This window comes from Oncorhynchus kisutch, linkage group LG22 (assembly GCF_002021735.2).
Source record: "Oncorhynchus kisutch isolate 150728-3 linkage group LG22, Okis_V2, whole genome shotgun sequence".
NCBI lineage: Eukaryota > Metazoa > Chordata > Actinopteri > Salmoniformes > Salmonidae > Oncorhynchus > Oncorhynchus kisutch.
The window spans coordinates 25232153-25246194 of NC_034195.2; the positions used below are offsets into that span (position 1 = coordinate 25232153).

Below are 14042 nucleotides of genomic sequence, written 5' to 3' on the forward strand. Positions count from 1 at the left end.
CTGGCTGCACCGCTTCGGATAGAGTCACTCCAGTTAGCCATGTTTCCGTGAAGCAGAGAACGTTACAGTCTCTGATGTCCCTCTGGAATGCTACCCTTGCTCGGATTTCATCAACCTTGTTGTCAAGAGACTGGACATTGGCAAGAAGAATGCTAGGGAGTGGTGCACGGTGTGCCCGTCTCCGGAGTCTGACCAGAAGACCGCCTCGTTTCCCTCTTTTTCTGAGTCGTTTTTTTGGGTCGCTGCATGTAATCCACTCCGTTGCACTGGTTGTAAGGCAGAACACAGGATCCGCATCGCGAAAAACATATTCTTGGTCGTACTGATGGTGAGTTGACGCTGATCTTATATTCTGTAGTTCTTCTCTGCTGTATGTAATGAAACCTAAGATGACCTGGGGTACTAGTGTAAGAAATAACACGTAAAAAAACAAAAAACTGCATAGTTTCCTAGGAACGCGAAGCGAGGCGGCCATCTCTGTCGGCGCCGGAAGTGGATGAGGGTTGTGGGCGGAGCAGTTGCTGTACCAGGCGATGATACAGCCCGACAGGATGCTCTTGATTGTGCATCTGTAAAAAATGTGTGAGGGTTTTTGGTGACAAGCCGAATTTCTTCAGCCTCCTGAGATTGACTGGCTATCATAGCCAGTTGTATCCACCCACACAGACAGTGTGGTGAAGAAGGCGCAGCAGCGCCTCTTCAATCTCAGGAGGCTGAAGAAATTCGGCTTGTCACCAAAAACCCTCACACATTTTTTACAGATGCACAATCAGAGCATCCTGTCGGGCTGTATCATCGCCTGGTACAGCAACTGCTCCGCCCACAACCGTAAGGCTCTCCAGAGGGTAGTGAGGTCTGCACAACGCATCAGCTTCTATCTCAAGGCCATCAGACTGTTAAACAGCCACCACTAACATTGAGTGGCTGCTGCCAACATACTGACTCAACTCCAGCCACTGTAATAATGGAAATATTGATGTAAAAAATGTATCACTAGCCACTTTAAACAATGTTTACATACCCTACATTACTCATCTCATATGTATATACTGTACTCTATACCATCTACTGCATCTTGCCATCTTTATGTAATAATGTATCACTAGACACTTTAAACAATGCCACTTTTATATGTTTACATACCCTACATTACTCATCTCATATGTATATACTCTACTCGATACCATCTACTGCATCTTGCCTATGCCGTTCTGTACCATAAGCCATTCATATATCTTTATGTACATATTCTTCATCTCTTTACACTTGTTAGGTTAGATTACTCGTTGGTTATTACTGCATTGTTGGAACTAGAAGCCCAAGCATTTTGCTACACTCACATTAACTTCTGCTAACCAAACAAATAAAATTTGATTTGAATCATGAAAAAAAAACAGTTGACAGGAATATGTTAATGTCGAGACAAACGATTATGCATATTTTTATCATAAAGTTAAGTTACGAAAATCGTGATTTAGCAAGCTAGTTGACGAGCTAACATTAGCCAACTAGCTCGCTAGCTTTATGGGTGTTGTGACAGGAGTATGAAATTGTAATTCTGGTTGTTTAATGTTTTAGGGACTCCTGAAACAACCAGCAAACCAGGCAGTCGTCTAGTGAAACAGTGGATGTAACGAATCTAGCTAGCTAAAGCATTTACTGCAAATTGAATGTACAATTTTGTAAGCTTGCCTTGCTGATATTTCCCATGCAATACAGATAGATGAAATAACGTAGCAAGCTATTGTTTATTGTGCAGTGGAGGATAAAAATACCTGTATGCCGATGGATGTGTAGTTAGCTATGTAGCCGATCTGTGTATGGACCCTAAAACGTTTGTTATACATATTAGTTCAGAACTAAGCGAAGAACCTCGGCTATCATAGCCAGTTGTATCAACTTCAAAACAGTCTGAATGACAATGAAGCTTATTGGTTGAGTAGATTATAATATAACTTTGTGCCAAGGATGCAAGTTGTATATACATGTAGTTATTACCATGTATGTGATTCCCTAAATTGTAGCCTGTACATTTATATTCACTGATCATGTACTCTACCCTGGCAAATAAAGGTGCAGTTCAGGTCTTTGAGATAATTTTTCAGTCATATCCATACCAGGAGTATCACATTTCAGTCTGAATGATGCTATGTATGTATTACAATTATACACTTCAACAGTGTTTACCAATCTTGGTCCTGGGACATCAGTGGTTACACATTGTAACTATGCAATAGACTAGAAACATGACTTAACTAGTGAAAGGCTGATTTGTAATTCATATATACAGAAATATAATTAAAAAACAGTACACTACACATCCTATGCATCATGTAAATACTCTTAAACCAGTTCATTTCGATATCTAATTTCCTTAATCTGCATTGATCTGATAAACACAGGATAGGTGTAGTATTTCATCAAATGAGAGACTTCATTTCAACCAGTAGAGAATGTGAAATGCTTTATTGGAAGTTCATTATCCAAGTGTTATAAATTCATACTTTACTTCAATGCACATCTGTTGTGCATTATAAAAATAGAGGGAGAAAGAGGTGTAAAAGACAAAGGGAAAGAGGTAAGAACATAGGAGCAGAAAAGGCAGCATATGATTAATCACAGTGCTACCCTAATATTCTCTCAGTTCATCACAATTACATAATAGTGTCTCTAGTGGTGTCTCCTAACCAGCCTTGGGCTCCCAGTCGGCCCGAAGGTTATCTTAAGAGCGGGTGAGGTGGCGATGATGGGACTGGGGTTTTGGCGTCCTCTCTCACATCAAAACATACCTGCAGACGAGAGACCGATGGAGAGAGAGAAATATAATTTTTTTAAGCACAAGGCTTAAACATACTAACACTGTCAGTCATCATAATTATCAGGTGAAATGCAAAACTGACCTTGGATCATTAACTCTGGGACTACTGCTTCTCTATCTGTATTTCAATGTAAAGCATCTCTTTAATAATACTTCCTGTTGACCTGGCCAAGTCAGCTCTCACCTATGGTCATGCTGTGCCCTCTTGTAGCCAGTTCAGATGTGGGAGGGGTTCACCGACACAGCTGATATAACCTAAATGATTTAGGGAGAAGGGGAGAGAGGAGAGAGACTGCTATTGAGAAACTAAGGTAGTTAAAGAGAGTGATCAACATGAATCTGTGTGTGTGGCCTCATCTGGTGTCGACACTAAGTGGCTTCAGAGTACTTTATGCCGAAAAACATGAATGGATACACGAGGACAAACAATATAGCATCACAAATGAATACATAAATACCACTTGAAGCTTGGTGATGAGTTGACCATTTGAATTAGCTGTGCAGTGCTAAGGCAAAAACAAAAATGCGCACCTCTTTGAGTCCCCAGGACCAGGACTGAGAACCACTGCTCTTCATTGAGACCTCTTCATCTGTAGACAGGCTTTCATAGCCTTCTTTATCCGAGGACAGAAAACCAGAAACAGACTTCATTATACTCAAATTACACTGCACTGAATATTATGTTACTATTACCTATGTTACTAGTTATTATTATTATGTTACTAGTACCTACCCTATCCAGAATAGCCTTCTCGCTCACATTGAAAGTTGGGACTACTAATGTTAATGTTATCCTTACACCCTCCTCCATGGCTGTTAGCTAACTACCTACAAATGCATTTGGAGTTTGTTTTTTACATCAAGATATCTAGCTAATATTTAGTTAGCTAAGTTAATGAAATATCACCAGCTACCTATCTATCTATACAGTATGTCAAGTTGGTTAGATAGCTAGATAGTCAACTAGCTAAGTTAGCTCATTTAGCAGTTCATTTGAGTTAGCCTGTACTGTAACGTTAGCTAGTTAGATAATTAAACAAGTTTTTTTTACATTTTCAAAATGCATTGACTTACTTGAATAGGTTCACCCAGCCTTGTGGACAATTGGAAACAGGGCAGCAAAGTGTGTTTGTCACCAGAGCGTTTTAGAGCACATTACTATTGAACTATTTACCCATTTAATAACCAGACCTTCATACAAACTTGCTATGCTGAATTATTGACGCACAATTGAACGTGCTACTAAACTCAGCAAAAAAAGAAATGTCCTCTCCCTGTCAACTGCATTTATTTTCAGCAAACTTAACCTTTGTAAATATTTGTATGAACATAACTGAGACATAAACTGAACAGGTTCCACAGACATGTGACTAACAAATGGAATAATGTGTCCCTGAATAAAGGGGGGTAAAAAAATCCAAAGTAACAGTCGGTATCTCTTAATGCAGCTGTTACCCCACTCTTCCACCAAGGCACCTGCAAGTTCCCTGACATTTCTGGGGGGAATGGCCCTAGCCCTCACCCTCCGATCCAACAGGTCCCAGACGTGCTCAATGGGATTAATGAACTGCTCGTCGATGGCCATGTGCAGAACACTGACATTCCTGTCTTGCAGGAAATCACACACAGAACGAGCAGTATGGCTGGTGGCATTGCCATGCTGGAGGGTCATGTCAGGATGAGCCTGCAGGAAGGATACCACATGAGGGAGGAGGATGTCTTCCCTGTAACGCACAGCGTTGACATTGCCTGCAATGACAACAAACTCGTCCGATGATGCTGTGACACACCGCCCCAGACCATGACGGACCCTTCACCTCCAAATCGATCTCGCTCCAGAGTACAGGCCTCGGTGTAACGCTCATTCCTTCGACAATACACGTGAATCCGACCATTACCCCGGTGAGACAAAACCGCGATTCGTCAGTGAAGAGCACTTCTTGCCAGTCCTGTCTGGTCCAACGACGATGGGTTTGTGCCCACAGGCGACGTTGCCGGTGATGTCTGGTGAGGACCTGCCTTACAACAGGCCTACAAGCCCTCAGTCCAGCCTATTGCGGACAGTCTGAGCACTGATTGTGTGCGTTCCTGGTGTAACTCAGGCAGTTGTTGTTGCCATCCTGTACCTGTCCCGCAGGTGTGATGTTCGGATGTACCGATCCGGTGCAGGTGTTGTTACACGTGGTCTGCTACTGCGAGGATCAGCTGTCCGTCCTGTCTCCCTGTAGGGCTGTCTTAGGCATCTCACAGTACAGACATTGCAATTTATTGCCCTGGCCACATCTGCAGCCCTCATGCCTCCTTGTAGCATGCCTAAGGCACGTTCACGCAGATGAGCAGGGACCCTGTGCCTCATTCTTTTGGTGTTTTTCAGAGTTTATATATCTCTATATGCACCTTAGCATAGATTGGCATGTCTCTGGAACTCTATTGGAGGGAAGCGCCACCATTCTTCCACAAGAAATTCCATAATTTGGTGTTTTGTTGATGTTGGTGGAAAACAGGCACCACTCCAGAATCTCCCATAAGTGTTCAAATGGGATGAGATCTGGTGACACACACGTAGAAGCACCTGATTTCAATATACTTTGTATCCCTAATTTACTCAAGTGTTTCCATTATTTTGTCAGTTACCTGTATGTGCTTATATAACAAATAAAACAAACAAATGTCCAATACAGAATGTAATAACGTTCAGAACCTAATTCAACAAATACAAATTGAAAAGGACTGACTGACTTATTCTCTCTCTCTGTTTTGATTGTGTCTCATAACATTCCAAAATCTGCTGGCCACATCGAGCAAATGGGAGTCACACGACCCACACCAATAGCACAGGCACTACCAATACAACCCCTCAGCGACCCCGGTGGGTCATTAACACTAATTGTGGAGGATATAACAGTGTCCCTCCCATAGACGTTTTAATATCCTGTGACATTATTTGATTAATTTAGGATGATTATTTACTGCTGGTATAGCTGCAGTTAATGCTCACAAGGGCAAGAAGTGATTGCAAAACCAGATCATGTCAATGTCCTTCTTGCCCATCACTCTAGATGTTTATATTAAATCTCAGACACTAAAAATGTCCCAGACGGAACAATGAATGTTTGTATCTTTGTGTTAAAGAGTGTATTCAAGAATGAGAGAAGGCTACCCGTCTTTTTCTCTAAGTACTCCCCTACAGCTATTCACTTGTAGGCTACTTGAGTCATTTTCTATTCAGTTATCTTAACTTTTACTCAAGTTTGAGAATTGGGTACTTTTCCTACCGTTGGCACAGTATACACAGGTTAGTGCCTGAAACCATGCATTTGTGATATATGTAATTGCAAGGGAAACGGCACAACATTCACTGACCATAAAAATGTTTTTGTTTTATTTTAGCAAGGTTTCGGCCTACAATGGCCTTCATCAGAATAATCACACAAAGTGAATGGCCCTCCATTTCAAAGGGAGAACACTCGCTTTGTGAGATCTTGGAATTGAAAAAGTTAGCAAACACAAAAGCATTAGCAATGTTTCCAAACACCAAAGATCGAGAGAGACGTTCTGGATCCATTCCTCAGACCCTTCAGTCCCCAGAAGTCTTATCCTAGAGAAGGACTATAGTGTTAGCCCATTGACAACCCCCCCCCCCCCCCCCTCCTCCTTTGTACTTCTTGTTCATTCCTGAAAAAAATAACTGTTGTGTTAGTCCATTTTGCTGATGCTTTTGATGTTGTTTGGTTATCCCTAGTTTTGCTTAGCCCGGTTGTTCATTTCCTAATACCTAACATACAGTAATGGTTTTACATCAATTATATCTACTGCAGTTGAAATACGCTTGCTCTGTTTTACTGGTTCCATTTCTGCCCTTACGAACAAAAGCTTTAAGTCAGAGTGCAGTATAACTGCAGTATGCTGCAAATACTGCATATAAAATAAGTTTGATTCACTGCAGTAAATTCTCAGTGTAACTGCAGTTATTCTGCAATTACTGCCTCCAAAATACCACAGTCGACAGCAGTTACTGCACTTATACTGCAGTTTCAAAACCCCAAATCTTTTTGGTGAGTGTATTTTACCACTAGGTGGAGACAGACCACAGTAGCCCTCACCTTGAGGCTCAACCTGTATATTCTACCACACCCTCTCTCATTAGCACCACCAGCTGAAAAGTTTGCATGGGGAAGACATATTTTGTAGACAAGTGTTCTTCATCAATTAATAATTTCTCCACATGCTCTTTAGTTTTGGGCTCCTGAATGGCGCAGCGGTCTAAGACACTGCATCTCAGTGCAAGAGGCGTCACTGCAGTACCTGTTTCGAATCCAAGCTGCATCACATCCAGCTGTGATTGGGAGTCCCATAGGGCAGCACACAATTGGCCCAGTGTCATCCGGGTTTGGCCGTGGTAGGCCATCATTGTAAGTAATAATTTGTTCTTAACTGACTTGCCAAATTGAATACTGATTTACATAGCTTTAATAGTGCTGGTGTCCAGTAGGGGGCTCTAGTGACCCATTTACCACACCTGCATATTCTGTTCCTCAACCATACAGGTGCAAGCCCCTTCCAATCACAGTTTGAACCAAAGTTCTCATATATACAGTACCAGTCAAAAGTTGACACACCTACTCATTCAAGGTTTTTTATTTATTTATTTATTTATTTATTTATTCTACATTGTAGAATAATAGTGAAGACATCAAAACTATGAAATAACACATTTGGGATCATGTATAAGTGCTGCATCAGATGACCTGGCCTCCACAATCACCCAACCTCAACCCAATTAAGATGGTTTGGGATGAGTCGGACCGCAGAGTGAAGGAAAATCAGCCAACAAGTGCTCAGCATATATGGAACCTCCTTTAAGACGGCTAGAAAAGCATTCCAGGTAAAGCTGGTTGAGAGAATGCCAGAAGTGTGCAAAGCTGTCAAGGCAAAGGGTGGCTACTTGAAGAATCAACCATATATGTTGATTTGTTTAATACTTTAGTTACATGATTCCATGTGTGTTATTTCAGTTATTTCAATGTAGAAAATAGTAAACTTTTGACTGGTACTGTAGATGGACCTATTTAAACTTTTCAGCCAACCTCAAGTTACCATCATTCAAAAGCAGTAAATCCACAAAATAATGACAAGAGACCAAAACTATGCTTATGTATGTGTATTTTAATAAAAATAATTCTGTCAAAATTAAACAGAATACAATATTTCTTCATCATGTTTCTAGTACATAGGTATGTTTTTTAATTTTTTATTATCATTATAATCTCTCTTTTTGTGTGTATATATATATATATATAAAACAATATATATATATATATATTGTTTTAAAGGTTCTAAAAGTTTCATGCCAAGTAGAGGGTAACTCACCTCACAATTGCTAAACTCAAAACTCAATATGAAATTAAAATAATAATAGAAAATAATAGTAAATTGTGCACAGCTTGTTGTTTTTAATTCCTAATTCCATTCCCTTCGCCTCTCCATTTGAAGCATGGATAGCTCCAATTGAAAAACATAACACATAAAAGGAGAACAGGGAGATTGTTTGCTACAGTAGGTGTAGGTGTGTCTATAAAAGTCCCAGGAGAAGCTCGACAGATTACGATCTTTCTACGTACACACACACACACACCTAAACATTAGTCATTCTATTTCATAATGAATGATCTTAAAATGGAAATATACATTTTGGGTGGCTATAGGAGTTTAAAAGCCATTTCCAGTTTTTGAAAGCCTTCAAGAGATGCAGGCTTTGCTATAATGTCATAAAATATTATCAAAATCTATCTGCTGGCTGCTTCCAATATTGAAAGTCTATCACTGAAGGTATTGTTCAGAATTACTGGTAAACTCTATAGTGAAAACTCATGCGAATGGATAGCGCCACCTAAAGATTTAACTAATTAAGCAACATGAATTAAAACAACTAAAACCTCATCCAACATGGGTTACAGTGTGTATAGGTGTGCTTGAAAGATGATGTGCCCCACCCAGTATGTCAGTCTTCAACAGGTTCGGGATAAAGGGCTCCCGAGTGGTGCAGTGGTCGATTCCAGGCCGTGATTAGGACTCTCATAGGGCAGCGCACAATTGTCCCAGCGTCGTCCCGGTTATGGTTTGGCCAGGGTAGGCCGTCATTGTAAATAAGAATTTGTTCTTAACCGACTTGCCTAGTTAAATAAAAGGTAAAATAAATATTGTATTTTACTTCCTACTGCAATACAATATTTATTTTTAACCTTTATTTAACTAGGCAAGTCAGTTAAGAACAAATTCTTATTTACAATGACGGCCTACCGGGGAACAGTGGGTTAACTGCCTTGTTCAGGGGCAGAACGACAGATTTTTACCTTGGCAGCTCTGGGATTCAATCCAGCAACCTGGCCCAACGATCTAAGCACTAGGCTACCTACCGCCCCGGCCGTGATTGGGACTCCTGTAGGGCGGCGCACAATTGGTCCAGCGTCGTCTGGGTTAGGGTTTGGCCAGGGTAGACATTAAGTTAAGGTATTTGTTCTTGTTTTTGTATATATTGTAGTAGGTATAAGCCCATGATGCCGATAGATGTTGTCTAAATGTAAAGATTGGGTAGATTGGGCTTTGTGAACATATTAAAGTCTACCAAACACTAACAACACAGAAGCTGATGTTTTCTACACCCACCACCCCTTTACTTCAAACATGCTTTGCAGGATTGTCAAAATAGTTAATGAAACACATTGCAATATGTCTTACAGGTACAGGGGATGTCAATATCAATCTCATGGTGGCCAGCAGCAAATCTGAAGCACAAACATAATATAATCTGCTAAACTACATTCAACACACAGTGGAGCACCTCCTGCTGGCTGGGTGAAATACTGCGTTAATACATCAATGATCGACAACTGTCCCATGTGCCAAGAGAATATCTGTTAAAAATAGGAGAATACATACTGTAATGAAAGAAAGAGAGAAAAAAAAATAACATATTCAACTGACTATAATAAACAAACAAAAACAAAGGAACAAAGTTAAGGTCACATGTTTGTAAAAGTGACCGAGTCTATGTTGAGTTTATGTATTAACGCGACAGCTTCACATTAGTTGTGAGAAAAATAGAACCGCAAGAGAGCGGAAAAATAAGCATGTTCGCGATGATAAGATAATGGCTGGCTGTCAAAGCACTGGTATGAAAAGACTTAATGACTGACTGTATGAATTAAGTGTGGCCAATGGCAAGTACCATTGGTTATTAGAAAAGGGGAGGTCAAATTAAAAGCCTTGTATTTGGCAATCAGTTTAACTTTTTTATTGAATATATCATTAAATTGTGTGTATATCAAGCTAGTGGAGACACTTGATTGGAAATATACTACACTTATATTGAAACTCACAAATGAATCAGTGTCATCATTGTTTGATCTGAGGTGAATGCTGCTGTATGGGGCTCTGAGGTGACCAGCAGGTTAGTGGCTTATAGCCATGTGTACTTTCAGAAGCCAATTCAGACCTTTAACTTTAAATTAAATTAGCTTCTGGAGTTAAGTCATACTAAGTAGTAAGAATTTGAACCAAAAAATGCAGGTCCTAAATTGGAGCCACTGAACAGCTGGGTAAACATACCTCTGCCTACAATATCCCATACTGAGTTGACAAATGTGCTGTGAATACCTGAGTTCTGAATGAAAGAAACCAGAGTATCTTGCTTGGTAACGACAAAGCATGCCAACATTAATTTCTTTGATATGATGAACATCTTTAAAATACTGTGTAGGGAATTGAAATCCACTCAAAAACAAAAACGGAATTAGATTTTTTTTCCTTCCAAGATGAGCACAACAAACTGACTAAATAAAACCTAGAACATAACTAGATAAACAGAATAATAATGAATTCTTTAAATAGAGTCACACATTTTGTATTTGATAATACTAAATTAAAAATAAGCTTTCCTGTCATGTTCTACTCATTCCCCTGTCCATCTGCTTCTGCCAAATGGCAAGCGACACACAAATTCAAACACATGCTTTCCTCAGTCATCTGGCAACCCATTGGAAAGACCTCTTCTTAGTCCTGAACATTGCCTTAGGAATGAAATAAACATTTTTGGAACTGCTGTATTGTAATCTATACAACACTATTACTGTACTATTACTGTACTATTACTGTACTCCAAACAGTAACCCTACAATCCAACTTGACGCTAACAGCATGGGCCATGTGTAGTCAAAAACATTCCTGAAAAGTTCCTTATAGGTAAAACAGTGCATTGATGTGGTGCTATAAGGGGAGGGAAGTAAGTATGTGTGTGTCTGTCCAGACTCACCTGGACTGGGGCTAGTGCAAAAAGTTGTCTACTCTGGCGAAGGAACAGGACCCTGAGCGGACCCTAGCCATGAGCTGGACACACTCTGTGGCCTGACCCAGAGCAAGCATCAGAGGGGGCTGCTTAGGCAAGTTCTGAGACTCTGAGGGGCAAAAGACAACATTGGGGTGTGTACATTAGCTAATAAAGCATGTGTGAGTCAAACATGTACATGGGAAAATGTGCCGTGTGTATTCATTAGAAGAGAGTTAACATACACACTACCAAGCTTATTACTTTTGTGGTGCTGGGAGTTACTGCCCCCCCAAAAAAAATATTGTAGAAAAAGAAAGATAGCTTGTGTGAGTGAAAGTTATTTTTATCGGACTACTCATGACATTATGTACTGTGTGTGAAACTTAGCCTTACCCAAGATGGCGCTGTTAAGAGCAGAGCAGATATTCTCTCTCTGCATTGGGTCTAGCTGTTGCCCCACTGGGCAGTTCCAGGGATCTGAATATGCTAATAAACTGAAGGCATCCTGTGATAAAAGTGAGAGAGAAAGGGATAGGGAGATAGAAAACAGCAGGATCAGAAAACAGCAAGATCAGTAAAAGCCCATTAAGGACTATGATTTGGAGGCAGTATAATAGTCTGTCTTATACAGAGGGAACATCAGACACTTTCAGTGGCTCTACCTTAATTGTTAGAGAACAATACTAGGGACAGACTTTCCAATGGTCATATACAAGTAGTAGTGTGTAAACTGCAGTATAACCCATAAACCAAACCTTCCCCATTCGGTGGTTGACAATTATACAATTCGTAAGTCACAGGCTGTGTTTACACAGGCAGTCCAATTCTGATATTTTTTTCACTTCATCAGATCAGCTCTGGAAAATATCTGATGTGAAAATATCTGATGTGATTGGTCAAAAGACCAATTAGTGGAAAAAAAAATACTAGAATTGGACTGCCTGTGTAAACACAGCCAGTGTCAAACAGTGTGCCAGTCTTCTACTGTGTGAACTCCCCACGGTACCTGCAGCATCTTCTTGTGTGTGACATTCTTGCCGTATTCACGGCACAACTGCTCGTTGAGGCCCTGCAGTTCACGGCCAAACTGGATCATCCGCTCTGTGGCTGCTTGGTTCCCTCCACACAGCTGTCTGGAGGCACAGCTATCCTCTACCAGGACACACACAGACACAAGAGTCAAAGCGCAGCCACGGACAGAGTGCATTTGACACTTCACATAATAACACACTCACTGTGGTCACTAAAGATCCCATGGCAATTATCGTAAGAGTAGGGGTGTTAACCCCAGTGTCCTGGCTAAATTCCCAATCTGGCCCTCATACCATCACAGCCACCTAATCATCCCCAGTTTACAATTGTCTCATTCATCTGCCCTCCTCTCCCCTGTAACTATTCCCCAGGTTGTTCTAAATGAAAGTGTTCTCAGTCAACTTTCTTGGAAAAAAATGATGAAAAAAAATATGTATGGACAAACATACACTTTCATTCAGTAAGTTTCATAATGTCAGTGAGACACCTTGTCTATTAATAAATGAATAAATGCTGCTGTCTATTTCATTTAGCAACCTTGACGACACAAACATCTGCCTGACTGGATTATGTTTGAGCTCAATTTAGAAACACACATCCCCAGATATCCAGCCAGCCAGAAAGGAAAAACAGAGAAAAGCAGACACACAGTGACAGTCAGAGAGAGGGAGAGAAAGAATGACAGAGAGATAGACAAAAGTGACCAAGAAAACATTGTGGTCGTGACATTGACACCTGGGACAAGGTGTGTGCGCCTGACAATCAAAACAGTAAGCGCATGTGTGTGTGCGCACGTGTCAAGCGTCTGTACCTGCCACTCCGTTGCCCAGGCTGATGTCCTGAGCCTGCAGGATTTCCTGGTGCTTGTAGGTGCCATTCATGATCCGAGCAGAGGGGTTCTCTGCCACCCCGTTAGTGTAGTGCTCAGCCTCAATCTCCATCTCACTGTCACTGCAGAGGAGACAAACACAGGGACAGGTTCAGTCATCTGTCATTAATATCGCAGATGGTCTGCTTTTCTCCCACACCAGTTAAAAACACAACCACGCTAAAAAACAATAAACACATAGACTCTTGCCTTGCCACACACCTGGTCTCCTCCTGGTTGCTGGTGCCACTGTGAGGCTGGGACTTGGTGGAGTCAGTGGAGTTGGACTCAGAGTAATTGACAGAGGAAGGGGAGGAAGAAGAGGAGGAGGAGGCAGAGCTGACGCCTGGATACTTGTTGTGGCTCTTGTTCTTGTTGGGTGGGGTGACCCCGTTACTGCATGTGGGGCTGTCTGCTCCTGGAGATGACAGAGAGCCAGGGTGAAACAGACACATACAATAGATAGACAATACTCTCGCTTATCTCCTTTGTGTTTTTAACACACTGGGCAGATGGATAGGCAAGTGTGAAGGTGTGTTTCCCTTACCTGCACTGTGCAGATTGGGGTTGGTGGCTCCATGTCGGGGGCTCAGGCTGGGGGAGCCAGGGTAGCTGTCCTGGGACTTGGGGGAGCGGACACTAAAGCATCGTACCTCACTGTCTGTACCGTTCACCATCTCCACAAACTGCCGACACCTGGGCGATACGGGCAACCATGACTGTGTCTGACATCTAGTCTACAATCTACTACAATGTCTGACATGCTTTGTCCTGCAATACATTGTACCATCTCATATTAAACCTTTCATTCTGCTTAACTGTCAGATATCACTTGCTTGAACAAAAACAGTCTGAATGAAAACTGTCAACTATAATTACTGCAAAACTTCATTTGCTTTCAGAAGTCGGCAAAGGTGGGGCTGTATAAGATCATGTCTTTGTGCCCAGAAATGTGTAAATGTAATAGGAACAAGTCAGACTGGTTACGGAGTATGAGT

The 14042-nt window shown here is 41.2% G+C and overlaps 1 protein-coding gene across 3 annotated transcripts in view; it reads right to left on the bottom strand.

The window, feature by feature from the left end:
• Positions 1 to 7964: 7964 nt before the first annotated feature.
• Positions 7965 to 14042, bottom strand: part of LOC109867183 (ran-binding protein 10) — a 32004-nt gene continuing 25926 nt past the window's right edge. The window contains exons 9-15 of one of the 3 annotated variants that reach the window (XM_020456175.2): positions 13592 to 13740; positions 13255 to 13462; positions 12988 to 13127; positions 12151 to 12296; positions 11538 to 11649; positions 11130 to 11271; positions 7965 to 10887 (exon numbers count right to left, since the gene is read on the bottom strand). In XM_020456175.2, the coding sequence (XP_020311764.1) occupies positions 11141 to 11271; positions 11538 to 11649; positions 12151 to 12296; positions 12988 to 13127; positions 13255 to 13462; positions 13592 to 13740 (886 nt within the window). In that variant the 3' untranslated portion in view covers positions 7965 to 10887; positions 11130 to 11140. Of the gene's footprint in view, positions 11272 to 11537; positions 11650 to 12150; positions 12297 to 12987; positions 13128 to 13254; positions 13463 to 13591; positions 13741 to 14042 lie in introns of all 3 variants that reach the window. The other 2 variants (XM_020456176.2, XM_031801931.1) reach the window with 2 other exon arrangements.